The sequence below is a fragment of the Petaurus breviceps genome, unplaced genomic scaffold (genome assembly GCF_028583685.1).
Source record: "Petaurus breviceps papuanus isolate PSGF00001 unplaced genomic scaffold, PetGlider_PUasm1.0 38, whole genome shotgun sequence".
Classification (NCBI taxonomy): domain Eukaryota; kingdom Metazoa; phylum Chordata; class Mammalia; order Diprotodontia; family Petauridae; genus Petaurus; species Petaurus breviceps.
Window position 1 is genome coordinate 41,265,103 of NW_027186304.1, and position 20,297 is coordinate 41,285,399.

General features: G+C 36.7%; 1 protein-coding gene and 1 long non-coding RNA gene across 2 annotated transcripts in view; both read left to right on the top strand.

Annotated features, from left to right (window-relative positions):
• LOC138170473 (uncharacterized) overlaps nucleotides 1-20,297 on the top strand; it is a 191,091-nt gene that overhangs the window by 79,200 nt on the left and 91,594 nt on the right. The window lies entirely within an intron of this gene.
• TAF4B (TATA-box binding protein associated factor 4b) overlaps nucleotides 1-20,297 on the top strand; it is a 190,722-nt gene that overhangs the window by 78,831 nt on the left and 91,594 nt on the right. Inside the window, exons 8-10 of the mRNA XM_069099834.1 lie at nucleotides 160-295; nucleotides 1,241-1,346; nucleotides 18,824-18,993. Of these exons, the coding sequence (XP_068955935.1) occupies nucleotides 160-295; nucleotides 1,241-1,346; nucleotides 18,824-18,993 (412 nt within the window). The remainder of the gene's footprint in view (nucleotides 1-159; nucleotides 296-1,240; nucleotides 1,347-18,823; nucleotides 18,994-20,297) is intronic.

The following is a 20,297-nucleotide window of genomic DNA, read 5'->3' on the forward strand; positions in this document are numbered from 1 at the left end:
GTCAAATGAACATGTTCTCTCTTTATATGTAGCTCGTTCATTTTAATTTAGTTTTGGTAGTTGCTTTGTGAATTTTCTTTTTCCTGTGGATTGTCTTTTTTTCCCCTTGCTTTTTCTTAAAAACAACAAAAAAAAAAAACAGTAGTTTATTATTTCTAGGTTGTACAGCAGCCTTCTGGAGGCATTGTCAAACAAGTGACTGCCCTACCACATTCCTCAGCTCTGACCATTCAGAAATCTGGACAAAAGAGGATGCCCTTGCACACACTAATACAGACAAATCAATTTCCTACAGGTAGGGTTTCTTTGGCGTTTTGCAGTTTGGATTTGGGACATCTTGGGGTGGTGGGATGGTGATAATATGTCTTTGCTTTTTCCTTTTATCTAACAAGGAGGGATAGAAAGGATTAGGATTTGAGCATGTTGTTTTGTCTTTGCAGTAAATTGCAGTGTAATGTTATAAGGTATTGGAGATGAATAGAGAGATAGAAGTTGCCATGTATTAATACCATTTGGTTGTGTTTTGTCCACTATTATTCGGGAGGAGAGGGCTGGGGAGAAGAGAGAGAGACACACACACGACAGAGTGCACATGTGCATGTGTGAAAGCATGGCTTCAGGTGATATTTTTTCTGGTACTGGAAAAAATAAATTAGTGTAAAAGTAGTTTTTCTTATTTAGAAAGCTGTAGTGCTAAAAAAAGATTCTTCATTTGTTTGGATCCAGCAAAAGTGAGATTTTTGTAATCATGAATAGTAAGAAGGTAAAATGTTTTCTAAAAATATGTTGTGGTCTGGCTAGCCTTTGTAGGGTTTTATGTTGTCAGTGTAACTTCAAGCACTGATGTAGCTATTTGGCCAGTTTAAAAAACAAAAACAACTGAGGTGAAACTTTGAAACTTTAATTCTGTGGCATAAATGTATTGATTTTGGGGGGCTAAGACAGGATGAAATGTGGATTAGTCATGTCTTTCACAGATTGAAAAAATCATAGCCTGTATATAACTAAAATAATTGTGTTAAGGGAAACATAGATCTCCTTTAAAAGTATTGGGGATTTAATCTTCAGAAGAGAATAAAATGTAAGTTCATTGTTATATCCTAGTTTAAGTGGACATAATTAGTTGTCAGCTTAAAATTGTCTTTGGTCAGACAACATGTGAACTAATCATTTTGAATTTTTCCTGTTGTGGCATGTTTGTGTATATATGTTGTGTGTGTCTGTTTTTTTTCCTCCCCAGCTTCCATTCTAAAGCAAATTACCCTGCCAGGAAATAAAATTCTGTCGCTTCAAGCACCTCCTGTTCAGAAAAACAAAATAAAAGAGAATGGAACAACATCCTTCAGGTAAAGAAAATAAATAGCTAGAACTTCATATGGCATAAGGACAAGAAATAGACAGGACTACAGATAGAGAGAATAACACTTAAATAAAATATATACTTTAAACTGTTTGGTTTAAACTGTCTTTTTTGGCAGACTATAATCCATAATGATGGAAAAGAAGGAATATTTGCCTGCAAATTTATAATTGGCCTTTAATTTTATAAGAAAGCTTGTTGAACTACCTTGAACTGTGTGTGTATATGTGTGTGCATGTGTGTATATATATATCTCCATAATACAAATTCCTAATATGTGTATATATTTGATTGATGTTGTGATTTTTTTTTTTTACTAAAGCAAGCATTTAGTAAGTGTTGACTTTGTGTCTGGAACTGTAATATGCACTAGAAAAAAATTTAAAATTTGGGAGGAAAATTAATATCTTCATTTGGAAATCAGAATGAAATGTTTTTTTTAAATTAGCTTAAATTTTTAATCTGGATTGAGCCACTGAATTCTTTTTCAGTTTAGATGTCACTGAATAGAAGAATTCAGTTTAGATGTCATTGAACATAATTTGAAATTGACTAGTGGCCTTCAGAAATTCGAGGTTAAGGCAGGAATTATTGACTTAAGTTTTAATTATGGCTTCTGTCACAAAACCTGACTGATGGCTGAACTTGTACTTAACCATTTATCCTTAGCAGACCATTAACCTTATGTTGAAGGTTCTGTAGAAATTCTGTTGATTTTTCATAAAAATGGAGAACAGGTAAATGGAAAGGTTTGTGAGTTACTCCCATTTGCCATTTTGTTAATTTATGGTTAAAATGTCCATAGAAATGATATTAGCCAACATTTTTTAGAATGTTCATTATTTACATTTTCCTTATCTTTGCTTATATTGCAAATAAAAGTTGTCTGCTGTGTCTTTTCTTACTTTTCAGTAGCATTTAATTAGTGGTTGCAGTCTATTAAACTTCAGAAGATTATATGATGAAGCAAGCCAGAGAATTACATAGTGAGACAAATATTGTCCTTTCCCTTAGGTTACAGTAATTTAAACTTCCATTTTAAAGGCATTGTCACTTAAAAATATGATGTATAATACCCATTATGGGGCTTTCTATTTATAATGTGTTTGGTCTTATATAGGAGCAATAGTACAGTACAGGGCCTTGTAAAAAGTCTTCTAATACCAGTGTTTTGATAGCATTGTTATTTATGTGTTTGCATTTGTCTTTCTAATTCTCTGTTATTTAGTCAAGTCTTTGATGAGATTTAAACTTCTCTTGTACTTCTGTTGATGTTTTTTAAGGTCATCCATATACAAAGATTCTCCTACTATGTCAAAGCAAAAAAAAATGTATTTTCTCATTAAGCTTGGTTGATTTAACTGCAGGCCTTATTATAGTGAGGGACTAAATATACTTCTTTGTTCTAGACAGATAAACTGCTCATCATTCTTCATGTGGCTTTTGTTTTCTATCTGTACCATCAAATAGGCCATTTTTAGACTCTTTATTATGCTCAAATCATTGATCTCTACATTTCACTTCATTACTTCAATAATTTCTGCCCTGAGAGTGATGCCACTTGACTATAACCAATACAAACCCAGCAATTCCCTGCCTAAGCACTATTTAGCAGTTCTTTTTTTTTTCTTTTTAAAGCAGTTGGGGTTAAGTAACTTATTCAAGGTTACACGGCCAGTTATTTTTTGTCTGGGTGCCAAGTATCTGAGGCCAGAACCGATCTCAGGTCTCCCGACGCCGGGGCCAGCGCTCTTACTCACTGCGCCATCTGGCTGCCCCTTTTTTAAAAATAAATTTTATCGATAAATTTTTTAAGTGAACTTTTATTGCTACATCACCTAAATTTACCTCTCTATCCTTCTTTCTTCTACTCCCTAAGAGTTTTTTTTGATCCCAGAGATGTTTTTGAAAAAAAGAGGGAAAACAAGGTAATAAAACCAATGAATACATTGGAAAAATCTGGTAGCATACAGTGTTCCACACCTGTGAACCCTCTTTCCTCCCTTCTCCCCTCCTTTCAGAGGAGCTACTGGAGGTATTTTTTAATAAGTTTTTTTGAGTTCAAATTCGTTCTTTAAAATTTTGTAGCATTTGTTGTGTTTTTTTGATCATCTTTTCATGTTTCCTAGACATTAGGTGAAACCTTAGGGTTTGAAAAAAAATTTTATTCTTCATATTTAGAGCATTCTTCTTTACAATTTTAAATTGTTTACAATTTTTTCAAAAATTCTTTTTTTCATATCCTTTGTTCATATCCATTCTCTTACATATTTCTGTTGTCTGCATATCTTTATTCCAAACCCTACCAACGATATTTGTTACAAAGACTTTCCCCTCTGACTGCTTCCCTTCTTATATTGGATATATTAATTTTGTTGGTGCAAAAGACTTAATTTTATGTGACCACAATTGCCTATTTTATCTTTTAAAATTGCCTCTGTTCCTTCTGGTTAAGAATTCCTCTATGATTCATAGCTGTGAAAGATATTTGATATGCTTCTCTTCTAGATTTTTCATAGTATCATCTTTAGTACTTTATTATTAATATTATTTAATATAATTTTATCAAAATAAATGCCATTTTAATATTACCATCTTTTTTGAATTTATTGTGGAATATGGTATAAGGAACTAAGCTTGATTTCTTTCTGACTATATTCTATTTTTTCCAGTAATTATTTCTCACTTTGGTAATTTATACTAAGTTTCCTGTGATTTATCTAATCATGCTATGGCTATGGGCACTGTGGAGGTATTGTAGATTTAGGATTTTTGAAACTAATCAAAATAATTTTGAAATATAGATGTATCTTGTTTTTTGAAGAATATTCAGGAAAATTTGTGTTAAATTTGTTTTTCACTGAATTTTAAAAATTTTCAACCTTATTAATCTTTCAGTAAATTTTTTGTCTTTTCAGGCTTCTGTAAAGTAGTTAATGATCAAAAATTTAACTTGTATTAGGAGATCAATAGTTTGGTAAAGGTTGATTGAATTGTTTCTGATATTTCTTTGAGCCTAAAGATTTTTACATTAAAGGGCTGGTATGTGGGGGTGTGGGGGGAGATTGAAATTGAAAGCTTAGCTTATGTTGGTTTGGTGATCATAATTTAGCTTTCCTTAGTTACTGTCATTTGTAAATTTTAATGTTTTATAATGCAATGACTTTTATGAAAAGTATGTATCCTTTAAGAAAAATATTTCACTTTTAAAATTCATTGTATATTTTTACCCATCATATGTAATGAGCAAGCTTTTATGTATCTACTCTGTGCCAGGCACTGTGCTGCAGATACAGATACAAAGAATAAAAGGAGTGTGATTATATTCTGATGGTAGAGACAACAAATACTTATACAAGTATATACTTAATAAACAGATAGATAGACAAATGTAAATACAAGTAGCTAAATACCAAGTATTTTAGGAGGGAAGTCACTAGCAGTTGGAGGGAAACAGGAAAGGCTTCACATAAAAGATGGCTCTGAGGCTGGGTAAGGTCCAGAATTCCCCCACTGGGGAACCCTGTACCTCTTTTGATACCAAAGGAAGAGGCCAAGGAGCTCAAGATTGATTACTGGTAGTAATTTAGTCAGTCAGAATGAATACTTACAAATGGGCAGTCTTCAGTCTGGGGCAGCAGCCAGACATTTCAGTGGATCCCCACAAAGAACTCCAAAAATCTCTGTGGTAATTATAGAAAATAGACAAAGGCAGGAAGAACTAGAAAGTGCATTGCTACTGATTAGTGGATATTTTTGGTTTTCTGCTTGGTAATGAACTTGGGAATTAAGCCAGTGTTATGCCCAAACATAAGTTTGTGTATGAATCATGTACTGGGCACATGGGTCACAATATTCAGGTTTTGGTTTTCATAAAGCATGGTATCTTTAAGTTTTGACTCAGTGACTAAAATATAATTTTGTAGTAAAGCTATAATTGTAAACAAGTCACCTTTTGCTCAGTTTGTGTTTTTATGGCTTTTTATTTATTACTGTATTTTAGAGCTTTTTCCCAATCAGGACCCCCTACAGACTTCCTGTTAAAATGAGGGCATGGCATATGGAAGGGAGTGCATAAAGTCAACCATTGCAAAAAACCTTAGAGAAAAAATATGAAGTACTGTGTTTGAAGAACACAAAGAAGACTAGTTTGGCTGTATTGCCTTATGGGAAAGGGAGTGATATCCCAGCAAGTCTTCAAAGATAAGTTGAAGCCAGGTTGTGAAGAGTTTTTATAAGCTAAACAGAGGAATTTTTATTTTGTCTTAGAAGCAGTAATGATCAGAGCACTTAATGAAACATCACTTTGTCAACAATGGTAGGAGATGGACAAAAGTAGAGATTTGAGACAGGGAGACAAATGAGGAGGCTTTTGCATTGATCTAGGTAGTGGTAATGGGGACCTGAAGGTGATATCTGTGTAGAGGGATGGTATTGGGTGCTAGAGATGGTATAGAATTAAAAAGAGCAATATTTCACAACTAAATGAATAGCCATTGCCCTAAATAACAGATTTCAATATTATATATAACTAAAGGAAGCTAAATTATCGTCTCCTATTCAACACTTACTAAACCTTCAGTTTTAAGTTTTTCTTATATGCTACATTTTGATGTAAAATATTTGGACTTAGAGAGTTACAAGGAATGACAAATAAAGTAAATAAATAAAGCATTTGTTAATTTACTATAGTCCAAGTACTGTGCTTAAGTGCTGGGGATAAAGAAAAAAAATTGAGATGGTACTTGCTCTCAAGGAGCTCACATTCTAATGGGGAAGACCATACAATTGATGGAAGGATCCTGTGGTCCTTAAGGCCCAATGGCAAAACAAATGACATTATCTCTTCTTTACTGTCATTTCTACTAATAGTATTATATTAGTTTCTGCTGTTGAATAATCATTTAACTGTGGCAAAAACTTTAGTGACAAAGACCTCTTTTTTCATTGCTTACATGGGTTGAGGGTCCAGGATAAAAAAAAAGGTTACTGATCCTAGAAGCTGGAAGGAGAGTGGTGCCCTTGACAGGAGCATGTAGGCGAATTTGGAAGAGGGATGAATGAAGGGAAGAGAAAGGTAATGAGATGAATTGGATTGTCAGCTTGGCAGTGTCACTTATGATTTAATGGCAGAATTTAGGACTTCTAAGATTGCCTCTTTACACACTGCCTCTATGGCAGTAGTAGGGCCTTGTTAACAGCTTCTTATCCAGCGCTAGAGAGCCATTTAATGTGTCACCAGGCCTCTGTGTAGCATTTAGATACAAAGACAGGTATCTGATTTGAGCCTTGAGCTGCTGCTGGCACTCCTTGTGACTGCTGTTTACAGTCTTGCTTCTTTGCCTCATTGACTGTAGGTTGCCAATGTTGCTGAAGGAGCCATCCTCATTTCTCTTAGTTGCATGCCAAGTTCATCTCCTGGCTGCTGCTGTTTCCCAGCTCTTCCCAGCTATGCCTTGTTGCTTGAAGGTTGTGTTTTTTCCCCCTGTATAGCTTATAATCACTACTTGCCAGTTCGTATTACTTCAACTCTTTAAGTGGCCCATTGTGGTAACTTCCTTCCAATATGTCCTGCCCAATTTGACCATGCCTGCAGCATATAATTCCACTTTACTGTGCATTTTTTGTACTCCCTGACATGTTGTAAAAAGAAAGCAGTATTAACATAAAAAACAACATGGGAGAAGACATCATTCTTACAAAAAATACATATACTTGTGACTATTGAGAGTTGTTGTTAGAGAGCTCCATTTAGCCTGAATGATAATTATTCCATGAGTTTGTAGTTTAAATGTTCTCTTTTATCTGAATTAGTTCTTTTGAATTCCTAATTTAATATCTTCTGTTATGGTTTTAAAAGAAAGTTAAAAGGGGAAACACAAGGAAAATTCTATTATACCCAGCCTTGACTCTTTTCAGTGAGGATAAAGTCACTGTATTAAATAGGTCTTTTATTTTATTTTATTTTTTTTGCTTCTCTTGTGCTAAAGAAGGTCTAACTTTTCTGGAAAGAAAATAACTTTATATGGAAGAAATCACTAATTCTTCACTTTGATTTTTTTTCCAGGAGTTAAAATTGATACAGTTTAATGTTACACAGTGATCAGGCAGAGATATTTGCTTTTCTGAAATTCGCTTTTCTGAAGCTTTTATTAATTACTACTTTTTTAAATTTGCGGTGATTGGGTTAAGCCTAAGGGACTTCTGCCTCTCAGTTGTCTTTGCAGAAAACCTAGGATGACTTTGAGGGAGAATGTACAGTTTTTCAACACCAGAGGGTGCCAGAGATTCATGTTACAGTAGGCACATTTGAGGACCAGAATTGAGAAGAGTATTAATAAACGCTCTATGAAAGTCCTGTTTGGTCTCTGCTATGGGAATATGTATTAACTTAAGTTACTGAAGTTTCTTTGACAGCTAAATGAACCCTTAAAGGATTTTGTAAATCTCCACTAGTTGACTCAAAAATTGGAAACTTTTAGAAAAAAAAAAGCTTTAGGAAAATGCATGATTGCATCAAGTTTAAACTCCATTAATTTAAGGATTATTGGTGGTGTTGTATATAGCAACATAGCATATCTTATAAGATTTCACAGCTGGTTGAATAAATTAAACACCCACCTGATAGAATTCAAACATTATTAACTATTATATTTTACCATTATTTACAAAGATTTTTATGTATGTTGCCTTATTTGATCTTTATGACAATGTTTTGAGGCACAGAAAGTGAAATTATTTTTACAGATAAGGAATTAAGGGCGATAAAAAGATTTTTATTTCTGTAAGGTTATATAGCTTTTGCAGATCCAAGATTTGAAAATAGATTATCTGATTCTATTACCACTGAAGAATATAAGCTGTTGGGAAGTCAGAATTAGGAATTACTTAGGGCAAAAAGAAACATCCAGGTTAAGTTACTTAGAATTGAATCTTTGATGAACTTTGTTTGACAATGAAGAGATAAGGGGACAGTCTAAATTGGGGAGCTGCTTTGGGCCATTGCATGGACATGCCAGTAGGTAGCCATCATTGATTCTGACCTGAAAACTAAACTATCCTGACAAACATACAGAATCAACTAGGAATGGAAGATGCTTTAGGCAGGGAAACTACATCGAGATTCCTGAAGTAATTTGAATGACTTGAGGGTTTCTACCCAAGTGGTGATTTGAAATGGCTAAAGTTCACATCTAAGAAGCATTTAAGTGATATAACTCAGTAGAGACTGTGCCCTGATTTTATTAAGTGTTTTATGTCGAAATTACTATGTTAGGTGCTTTGGAGGCTGCCAAAAAGTGATGATTCTAATTTTTCAGGAGCTTACGATGTTGGTGAGAAGGCAGGGTCAAGAGTTAGAGAATAGATGGCATATACACTTGATAATATGAACGAAAGATTTACATGCAGAGAGATTTCAAAATAGGAGGGAAAAATAGAGAATATTTTATGAAAGATGTTGAATTAAACTGGCCCTGGAAGAGTATAGGGTTTGGATTAAAACCATGATGGGCAAAGGAAATTTCAGGTGGGAGGAACAGCATGAGAAAAAACATGATGGCAGAAATCTGTACTATATATATATATGAGGTATATAAGTAGACAAGAAGCAGCTTGGTGGCTCAGTGGATAGAGCTCTGGGCCTGTAGTCAAGAAGACTCTGGGTTCAAATGTGGCCTCAGATCTTACTAGCTGTGTGACCCTGGACAAGTCATCATCCTCTGTTTGCCTTAATCCTCTAGAGCAGGAAATAGCAAACTATTCTAGTATCTTTGCCAAGAAGACTACATAATGGTTTACAAAGAGTTGGACACAACTAAATGACTGAACAAGGAGATTAATTAAATTCCTGTCATGGGGACTGACCCTGTGTGAAGGGAAGGTTGCCCTACCAGGTAGTAATGAACTATGAGGTTAGAATGCTAATTGGTTTTATTTTTTTGTTTTAAATAGTCTCAGTTCAATTAAGTAAATACTAAGTGCTATTTAGTAAATACTACTGTGGACAGAACACTGTAGGAAAGGAAATAGTTGGGTTTAGATAGCTTCTGCTTTTGTATAGACTAATATATACATATATATATATATATATATATATAATTTGTTTTACATTCCTAGTTGATTTTGTATGTTTGTCAGAATAGTTTCTTAATACGTTTTTAGTCTTAAAAACCCTTGTTAAAATACAGTGATGGCTACCTACTTCCATGTTTGTGACTTGGCCCAAGCTGTTCCCTCATTTTGAAGGTCCTCTTATCTCTTCTCTGTCAATTGTTAAGTCCATTGTTATAGTATAGTAGAATATAAGTGAGTAGTCAAAGGAGGCATATTAAAAATGTCCCAAAAGTTGATTTATTTTGCTTTTCTGTCCTTGTTTATAGGCAGGGAAGGTTCTCCCTTAGTGGGGATGTGAAGTAGGATTGTAGATTTAGAGCTGGAAGGTATCTCAGAAGTGATCAGGTCTCCACTACCTTCCCACATCTATCTCCCCCTTACCCCCTTTTAAAATGAAGTAATTAGGAAATCATAACAACATTTTTGTTTTTTGAAACATGAGTAAAACTTTTTTTTCTTTAAAAAAAAACCATGAGGGCAGAGTGGGAAAAGTCAAGGAATTACTTTAAGTAAATTTTTGAGAAAAGTTTTTAGTTGTTACTTACCAATCACCTTTGCAAATAGAACTTTAATGGCTTTGTGCAGCTTGGAATAGTGAGGTTCTCTGCCAGTAGAGACAATGCAGCTTCCTTCTCTGTACTTTCATTTTAAAGGAATAAGATCTTCTAGTTATTAACTTAAAATATCAACAAAACTAAGGACACATATACTTAAAAGTATTTTCTTGAATGTTTTCTACCTGTTGATAAGTATAATCACTACTTTTTAGTAGTTTTTTTTTCTCCAGCCTTGTTCTTTTTTCCTTTTATTTTTTTATCCCTCCTTTTGTGCTTTTTTCTCCTTTTATTTGGTTATATAGTTTATAGTTCTTTATGTTTTCAGAATCCATCTGCCTTTTCATATACCTCTGTACTCATTATTTTGGTTTCTTTATTGCATTATTAACTTTCATCACATTGGTAGTAGTTTGGCCATTTTTTTTTTTTTACTATAGAACACCTCATTGTTTCCAATTCTAGAAAATAATTCTGAAGAGTTAATAGCTCAAACAAGCAAGTTGTTTGTCTAGACTGGCAACAAATGGAGTTAATTTCTTGTGAACTTTAATTCATTTGTAATCTTGTCTTTTGAAAACCAAAGCATTGTTATTTTGTCGCTGGGGGAAGGGAGCAAAGTGTCTGTGTGTGGCCCATTGATATATAAAAAGACCTCTGTTTAGGGAGATAAATTAGTTAAATAGACTGTATGATGCAGGGAATAGGTATGTTATTTTTTTCTAACCTGCTAATGGTTACTTTTAGTATTGCTTTAGGTGCTTACTTGGTAGCACCTTTTGCCAGCAATATGTGTTTTAGAGATTCCTTGGAATACTAGAGAGGTTGTGGCACTGCCAGCAAAACTGAGATCAAATATTAATCTGTGACTGACTGGGAATAGCTCGGATGGTAACTGGTGTTGGCGATTCCAATGCACTTTTGGTTATTTGGGGATGGATATCAAGTTTAGGTTATTAGCATGCCTTGCTTCTGCTATTCTTCCTTTTGATCCGTTCAGTATTTGGTTAGCTTTTTGACCAGAAAAGAAAGTTGTTACTTATAAGTCAGCTTTGAATTCCAGTGTCAATTTTTCTTCTAAAAATCAAAACTGATGATAATTCTATTTTGTTAGGGAAGGAATTGAGACATAATGGGGAGAAAAAGCAAATGTTTTATTTACCTTTGCAATTCATCCACTTGGGCTACTCCTCTTAATGACTAACAAGAATAATTGAGAGGTTTCTTTTTACAAGACTTTCTCCAGAATTAGAAGAAAAATTATTTTTTTAAAAAGAATGTAAACAATTTCCAGTTCTGTCTTTCCAGAAGTATGGACTTAAGCTCATTTCCTTAGTGGCTGTGGGGGAGGGGGTGTCATTTCTACTTTCCAACTGCCTCATTTTACATTATTTCTCTATTGAAGAGAAAACATCAGTGACAGTGATGAAGGTGAGCCTTTTTGATTGCTGCATAGAATTTACCTGATAAGACTGAGACTCCGTGTTTTATCTGGCCAGCTGTGGCATAACCTCCCTTCTTGACGCTAGGGAGGTGAGTGGATAATGTTCTAGTGGAAGAACGGAGCCTCTTAAACCTGATTTTTAAAATTGAACATTGCTAATTTTATTGTGTAAGGTTTATTAACAGTAATAGGATTTATATAACACTTTAAAGCGAAGTACTTTACATATGTTACTTTACTTGTTCCTGTGAATTCTGTAAAGGTAGGTGTTAAGTATTACCCCCATTTTGTGGATGTGAAAACTGAGCCAAGAGAAGTTATGTCTTACCCAGAGGTCCCAAGATATACCAGTAAGTATCCTATGTGAGGTAGGATTTGAAATTAGTTGTCTAACTACAAGTTTAGCACACATAGTAGATAAAGAAGAGCAAGGGAAAAACATTTTAAGTTCTCTTTTGAGCCATTTTAAGTATGAGGATAATGCTATTGACTTTTTTAAGATTGCATTTTTTATAGATGTTTTGCATCACATTGATTTAAAAAAATATTCTTTTCATCTAGAGGGCCCAGTGGATAGAATGCTGGCCTGGAGTCAGGAAGACCTAAATTTTCAAGTCCAGACTCAGATAAATACCAGCTGTATGACTCTGAGCAAGTCACCTTTCCTCTCTTTGCCTCAGGTTCCTCAACTATAAATGCATTATTATGAAGATAAAATGTGATAATATTTGTACAGTGCTTAGCATAGGGTATGGCACATAGTAGATGCTTAATAAATGATTATTTCCTTCTCTCTACCTCTCCCTTCTGTGCAGGGAAAACAGAAATTACAGTGATAAAGATAGACCTTTTGCATCACTAAATAGAAGTTACTTGATAAGATTAAGGACCCCTTCCCTAGCTTGTCCCTCAAGTCGTCTTTTGTAGCAGAAATACACAATGTAAATGGAAACAACCATTTTTGGTTCGCATTTCTTAATTTTAGTGATTTGGAACTTTCATTCATATGGTTGTCACAGTACTTTACAGTTCTTCACTTGAGAACTGTTTATTCCATTGAATTTTTAATAAAATGATCTTAATAATCAACTTAAAAGTTAAGAGAGTAACCCAGGCTTGTCAGAAGACATTTCACAATAAAAATAAGTTCTATTTCTAAACTGTCTTCAAGACAAGTTTAGATGGGTCAAACATCATATCCCTACTGAGCACATAGTAGATACTTGAGAAAATATTTGTTGACTGCTAACTTCCCAGACTACTGCTATTTACATTGTAAAGTGCCATATGGATTTAAAGTAATGGAATAATCTACCAAGAGAGATTATGTAATTTTCTGGCTTTAGACTGCAATAAGAAACTCATAGTCTCTCTCCTTGGTTTTGATTAAGGTTAATTGTTGTCAAAAGGTAGAGGAGTGGGTAGATTGTCAGTGTCTTTAGCAGATTTTTCACCAATCCACACAACTTTTTACTAGCGAAAATTCTTGCTTCTTAAAATCTGTTGACTTTCCTTCTTTCCCTTCTTCCTACATTTTGCTTCTACTGCTTCTAGTTCCTTCTAATCCCATTTCTTGCCCCCTGAGCTGGCTAGCGCTGTTGTGCTGAGGCTGTGGAGAACAGTCTGTGGTTGAGATTTTATATGTAAAACAACACGGTTTTCATTGGGAAATGCTGGGCTTAGATGCACGGCCTCATGAAATCCCTCCCAGCCTTGTGATTCCAGTATTCACTTTCCTGTCTCTTGAAATAAACCAAAAATTGTTCAAAAGAACTTTGACTGTCTTTTCAGAAATTATGCTTTATAACTTTCACTCTGTCCTACCCCATGCTTAGAAATCCTGTTCATACTGCTGCCTTCCCTTACTAATATGTAGTGTCTTTTGTCTCCTTCCTTCCTCTAGAGGAGTTTTTAATCTGTTCCTCAGCCATGGAGGGTGCTGTTCCGTGTGGCACTTTCTCCCTCAGCAGGGTCCTCTCCCACTTCTCCCATCTGTCTGTTACCATGGTAACTGGCAGCTGGGCTAGAGGGAGCTGTGCACAGCCTGGGGCCAGATGGGAGGAGGTAAAGCAGGCAGCAGATCTTGTAGGGGCAGTTCCCTGTGTGCCTGTGGAGAAGGATTGTAAAGAGATTCTAGGAAAATGAGGAACATCTTCATTTACTGAAATCATCTTCTAATTTCCTTGGGTCCACTGAAGAGCCAAGAAGTACTGGTCTCCTTGTGCCATCATGTTTCATGCTAAGGGGGGAACACATGGGTTGACCCTGTGTTAACTGAGCCTGTGTCTAAGTTCTCAGCAGAAGTAGATCTAGGGGCCTTGGTATCTGGCTTTAATCCATGCCTGATTGCACATATCCATTGTTTTTAGGGTAGTGGTGTAAAAATTATGTTGTTTTATTTTCTTGCTATGCTATCAAACTGTCCTAACTGTATTTTTAAGGGAAGGATGACTTTATATCTTTAATCCAGTCTGCAGTTCTCATCAATTTTTAAAAATCCCCTAATTTATATTTCTCTAATGGTCAGTTATTTGAACTGTGATGAGGAGAACCTTGAGACTGTCAGGTGTGTGAGGAAGACCTGTAGAGATATTCTTCTGTATATGAGCATTTCTCGAATGTGAATTAACAACCATTGAATGTGAAAATTGTGAAATTTTTTTTTTAATGAATGAGAGATTTTATTAAGCACTGGGGGTACAGTGTGAAAAAAGGAGATAGTCCCTGCTCTCAGGGAACTCACATTCTAATTGAGGAAGAAAACATGAGAAGAATTTAGCTGCAAGGAAGATGAAGGTCTCAGAAGTCCTAAGGACAAGGCTCTACAGGTAGGAAGGCAAGACCCAGATCTATAGGTTACATCAGCAGGCCAAATGGCGGTGCGTGTGTGTGTGTTGCTGGGTCACTGGGAAGATGGGGTGGTCCTCTATCTTACCAAAAACAGTAACTTCCAAGTTATCCAAGTGCTATGAATAGTCACATTTGCTGCTCAGGTAGGGAGCCAGAAGGGGCCAAGCCTATACCATCACTGGGAATTAGAGGGTAGACTTGAGGTGAATTTCAGTGTCCAGCCACAAGTGGGGGAGAGGGAAAGGTAGGAAGACTGGTGGGAGGGCCCTTATCGGATCCCTGACTAGGGTCTGGGAGGCCTGAGTTGGAGGAGGTCACCTCAACTGTCACCTTCTCCCACACATCATTCAAAAAGGACCTCTGAATACTTGAAGAAAGCTAATGTGTCCCTGCCCTTTTTATCTTTCTTCTTCAGATTAAACATTCCCAGTCTACGGGATCACATAATTTTGGGCTGGCTGTAGGGCTAGCCTAACCGCCCAACTGGATTCCCCCAAAGAGACACAAAGATGTTAAAAGAACAGGGTCGGAACCCTTTAATGCTTCCTCATATAACATGGATTCTACAAACCAGTCTGGACAGTCTTTGTTGTGTTATTTCTCAGTTACATCCAACTCTTCATGACCCCATTTGGGGTTTCTTGGCAAAGTTACTGTAGTAGGTTGCCATGTCCTTCTCCAGCTCATTTTACAGATGAGGAAACTGAGGCCAACAGGGTGACGCTTGCCCAGGGTCACACAGCTAGTAAGTGTCTGAGACTGGATCTGAACTCATGAAGATGAGTCTTCCAAGCCCAGTGGTCAATATTCCTCCTAAGATGTAGGGATCAGAACTAAACACAATGTTCTGCAACAGAGCCTGGCAGGGAAAGAGCACAATGGGGTTATAGCCTTCCTGATCCTTCTCTTTAAGTAGCCTAGGATCTCCTTAGCTTTCTTGCTGATCATCTCACACCACTTATTTATATTTATACAGGCCTTCTAGGCCATGAAAAACTCCAGACATTTTTTTTTTTTCACTAAACTCCTGCTTAACTATGTCTCACCTACTTGGTACTTGTGACATTGACTTTTTGAATCCATGTGTAAGACTTGACATTTATTGCTATTTGGTTCCATCTTATTCTGTTTGGTCCTGTGTTCTATTCTGTTAAGCTATTTTTCTAATCCTGCCTCCATCATTCAGTGAGTTAGCTCTTACCCTCCCAGTGCTGGGTTATCTCTGCCTCCCTTTTGTTTTCACCAGTCTGTTCGCCTGGCCCCTGTTCTCATTCCTGTTGGCCACCATGGTACAGAAAGGTACTGGAGAGACACAAAGGCAGCCAGATGTAGGTTCAATATCGACTGGTCCTGGATGATAACAATTGCCATTTCTATAGACCTTTAGAGTTCACAAGGCACTTTCCTCACAACAATCCTGTGAGGTAGGTCGTGCTGCAACTATTATTGTCCATTAGTTTACAGAAGAGGAAACTGAGGCTGTTGGAGGGGAAACGAGTTGCCCGAGGTTGCAGAGTTGAGCAGCAGCAGAACTGAACCTAGAACCCAGGTGTCCTCCCTCTCAGTCTAAGGTTCTCTTCGGCGGACCAAGTCTGGGTGTCGCCTTTGCTGCTCTGCTGAGGCTCAGGACAAAGGATAATTAGAAGTGGAGGCATCCTGGGCAAGGGGCTAGTGGTCAGGGCCAGGGTCTCACATAAGATCAGCACATCCAGGAAAATAAGGCAAATTTATTCAGTCTGTCAACAGGGGCAGTGAGTGTCAGCTGCATCTGACCCCTTCGTATACCCATGTCTGTGGATAAAAAATTAAGCTATTTCCAAGGTGAGATAAAGGAACTAAAGTGGTCTGGGAAGGGTTGTGGAATGAAACCCCTCACTACAGGAGAGGAGGAAGGAATTTAATGCCTTTGAGGGTGGCTGCTGTGGAGTCGAGATGTCCCACCCCCAAATCTCAGCCAAGGAGGAAGGGCATGGAATCAGGAAGGTGTCCTTCTCTGGGCTCAGGTGCTCAAGGAGTGTGTTGGCAGTCCCAGGCCATGTACAGTGTTGCTACCAAGATGCATAAATAGATGAGGTGGGAGGGGGAAGGGAGGGCTCAGACCTCTACCACAGGAATGTCTGTTTTGGTACTTGGAATCATCATCTCTGAAATCTGGAGAGGCTTTAGATATTATATAGAGAGCCAACCTCTCATTTTATGGAGAAGAAAACAGAAATGAACTCTTAGGGTTGCTTACCTAGTAATTGAGCTGAGGTTTTCTTCACTAACAGGAATTCCCATTTATTTCACTCGTTACAACTTTCTGTGATTGTACAGATCATAGATTTAGAGCTGGAAGAGGCCTTCAGTGTCATTTAGTTCAACCTCTTCATTTCTATGTGGAAGCAGAACCACAGGTTATGTGACTTCCCCCACGACATATTAGTCATTTGGAGTAGCAGAGCCAAAATTTGAACCCTCGTCCTTAGACTCTAAAAATATATCTCTGTTTTACTATAACTGATTCCTAGTTAGACTTGTAAAAAAGGTACAACCCCTAATGTCTGTGTAGGGGCAGCTAGCTGGTATAGTGGATAGAGTGCTGGACCTGAAGTCAGGAAGACTCATCTTCCCAAGTTGAAATCTGGCCTCACGTGCTTACTAGCTGTGTGACTTTGAGCAAGTCATTTAACCCTGTTTGCCTTATTTTCCTCTTCTGTAAAATGAGCTGGAAAGGAAATGGTAAACCATTCTAATGTCTTTGCCAAGGAAACCCCAAATGGGGTCAGAAGAGTCATGTATTACTGAAAAAAAAAAGTTTATGTATTAATTTTTAAACTTTGAAATGCAACTTGTTACTTACATAGATATGGAATTAATCATTGTTCTGTAAATCTTTTGTTATTTAGAAGACCCTACTTGTATCCCCACTAATTTGGATAGATTTTATCTATAGCAATGTCAACTTTCATTGCATTTAGGAATGCTAGGATGTGAATTTTTAACTTTTTAAAGATTGTATGCATCTTCCTGTCAATATAAACACATACCAGTTCCTCTGCTTCCCACTTTGCATATTTGAGGTTTTAATTATGTAATTTCAAGGTATCCAATCTGCTCTTGTCCTCTACTTGTTAAACTATTGTTTCCAAGACTGTGTTTTTGGAATTGTTAGTACCATTGTGCACTATTTGGCTGGACACTGAGATCATCAGGTCTTGGGCACTTGACCTTGACAATTATATTTTTATTACCCCTTTCCTTGAATAGGTGCATTCCCCCAGGGATAGTCATTTAATCCCTTCATGGAACATTTAGCTCAGGGACAGAATCATAGAATTGTTTGATTGAGAAGGGGTCTTAGTGATTTAGTTCACATCCGCTACCCCCCATGTTATAGAGAGCAAAGTGATGCTCTCAGAAGTTAAATCATTTGCTCAGAATTGCATAATGAATTAGGAGCAGAGCCTAGGACCCTAATTGAGTCCTCTGACTTCTAATCTGGGGCCTTTCCTGTTTCTTATAAAAGAGAAATAATACCTTGTTTATGTGATTGTGGTTAAACAAATTGTTTTACTGTACCTGTGTATGTGGAGTGGTAAGGGAAGCACTTGGCAATTCTTATGGTGAAAAGGATGCTTTTATTAGTTATATTTTTCCCCACTCCCCAAGTTAGACATTCCGATTTTGTAGCCACATAGCATTTCTTTGTTTAACAACATAACTGCTTTTCCCCCCCTCTGCTAGTTGCACAGCTAGCAGAAAGGTGTAGCTTTCCCATATTAGACTCTATTATTTGGTTTTGTGCTTTTTAATATAGTAACTTATCTGGAGAGTATGGATTAATTTGTTCTTTTTTTCTGTGTACAGAGTATGTGAAAAGGTGAATTCAAGGAAAAATATACCTTACTTGGTCTTAACTTTGTTATGATGGGTAACGATTTATAAGTATCAAAATGCCCTCTCTGGGTACATTTATCTAAATCCTATTAGAAATGGTATAGGATTCAGGGACCTGTTCCTGCTGCATGTAGAGGAATGATGGCATATCATTCCTTTATCATTATCAGTGTCTCTTAACGAGCTTTGGTTTTCACTATAACACGGACCTCTCCGAAGTTGTGTCATATTGGTAGTTCTTCCTTCCTCCTCATAGCCTAGTGCCAATGTCAAGACATCTGGCTTGACTGGGATGGACCCGAGTAACCTGCAGCCACCTTGAGTGAAGGAGGTGAAAGGTTCTGTTGTTGTTCTACTGTACTTTTGATGTTTTTGATCCCTCTCATTGAAAGGGGAGGAGGGGAAGAGGAAGAGAGCTATGGAAGGTAAGTTGTCTTGAGATATCTCCTACCAGATTAGAATGTGCTTTAGCACTGTTGGTGGTAGACTGTACTGTTAATTTCTGTCAGTGGTTCAGTAAATTGATAAAATAGCTGTTCACATATAGAAGAGTAGGTCTTAGGCTTTCTTCCCATCCTAAATTATGTAAAAGAACAAAGCAAGAACTTGTCTTTCTGTTAGAGATGAAGATGACATCAATGACGTCACTTCCATGGCAGGAGTCAGCCTAAGTGAAGAAAACGCCTGCATCTTAGCAGCAAACTCTGAATTAGTCGGCACACTGACTCGCTCTCATAAAGAAGAACCATTCCTTTTTACGGGGGCTCTGCAAAAGAGAATTTTAGACATTGGTAAGTGTGAATGTTTCTGTGACAAGTAAAGTGCTTGCTGTTGATACATATGATGAAAAGGATACAAAATGCTAATTGCCACACTTGACCATATGAACTATGCAGGAGAAAAATTTTCCAGGAAAGAATGTCTGGTCCTAGTCAAATGGCCCCAGAACTCCTTGAGACCTAAAGATAAAGATGCTTCCGATTTTCAGAGATGTGGGGAAAATTTTTTTTTTGGTTTTTATTTTTAACATGAAAAATAATATATACACACACACAAACACACTCCCTGTATTTGATACAGTTTCTAGTTTAGATAGCAAAAGGTAACATTCTCTATTCACATTCCTTTGGCTTAGTAGAGGACTTTCCATCTTTTCATATGTAGACCCATAACACACATACATATGTGTCCCTCCTGTCATTTCATAGATTGTATGGGGATGTGGTATGAGGGTGTGTTTGCGTGCATACATGCACACACATGTGCATCATGTCATGTGCGCACATATTCATGCACATTTATCATGTGTTTGCATGTATAGATTGGAGATGTGGCATAAGAGTGTGTGTGCGCACACACACACACACACACACACACATAAAAATTAGCCAAGGAGAGCAAAGGTTTCCTTTTTTAAAGCCTTTAGTTCTATAATAAGAGTCATCCCATCTCAGTCTTAAAAGGACTTATGACTGGAAAATAAGGATGTTCTCCCTTAGACCTAAGAAATTAGCAGGAGTCCATTTTACCTGTGGAGGGAGATGGTAGAGAAAATGCCAATAATCTAGGTCCCATGCTTGGAGATTCACATCCTGACATTGCTGGAGGCGTGTGTTTTTCTTATCCCCATTCTTGTGGCCCTACCTCATTATTATCCAGAGCGTATTCCTCCTCTACCATTTGGTCAGTTGATTGAAGGAAGCATACAGGTAAGCTTTGATCATGGATCTATAAGGACCTTTATTTTTGTTTGAAAGATTGATGCAAAAATCTCATAGTGCTAGTCTTCTTGAGATTTAACCTTTATCTGTGTTTTTTTTTACAATTACATTTCAGTTGTACTTCACATTTAAAAATTCATTTTTATTCTGAACTTAAACTTGTATTTCCTAATGCATATTTGAACAGTAAAAAAAAAAAGATTGTAACATGAGAATGTTCTTCTATGCACAGATTACCTATTGACTACATAATAGGTTCAGATTGTAGTTCTCAAAGCTGTCTTGCTTGTCTGTACTTCTTTCTTGCCTTCATTCTGTTATCTTCTGTGTATCTTTTTTTTTTTTTTGCCTTTTGGAGGGCGATTGGGGTTAAG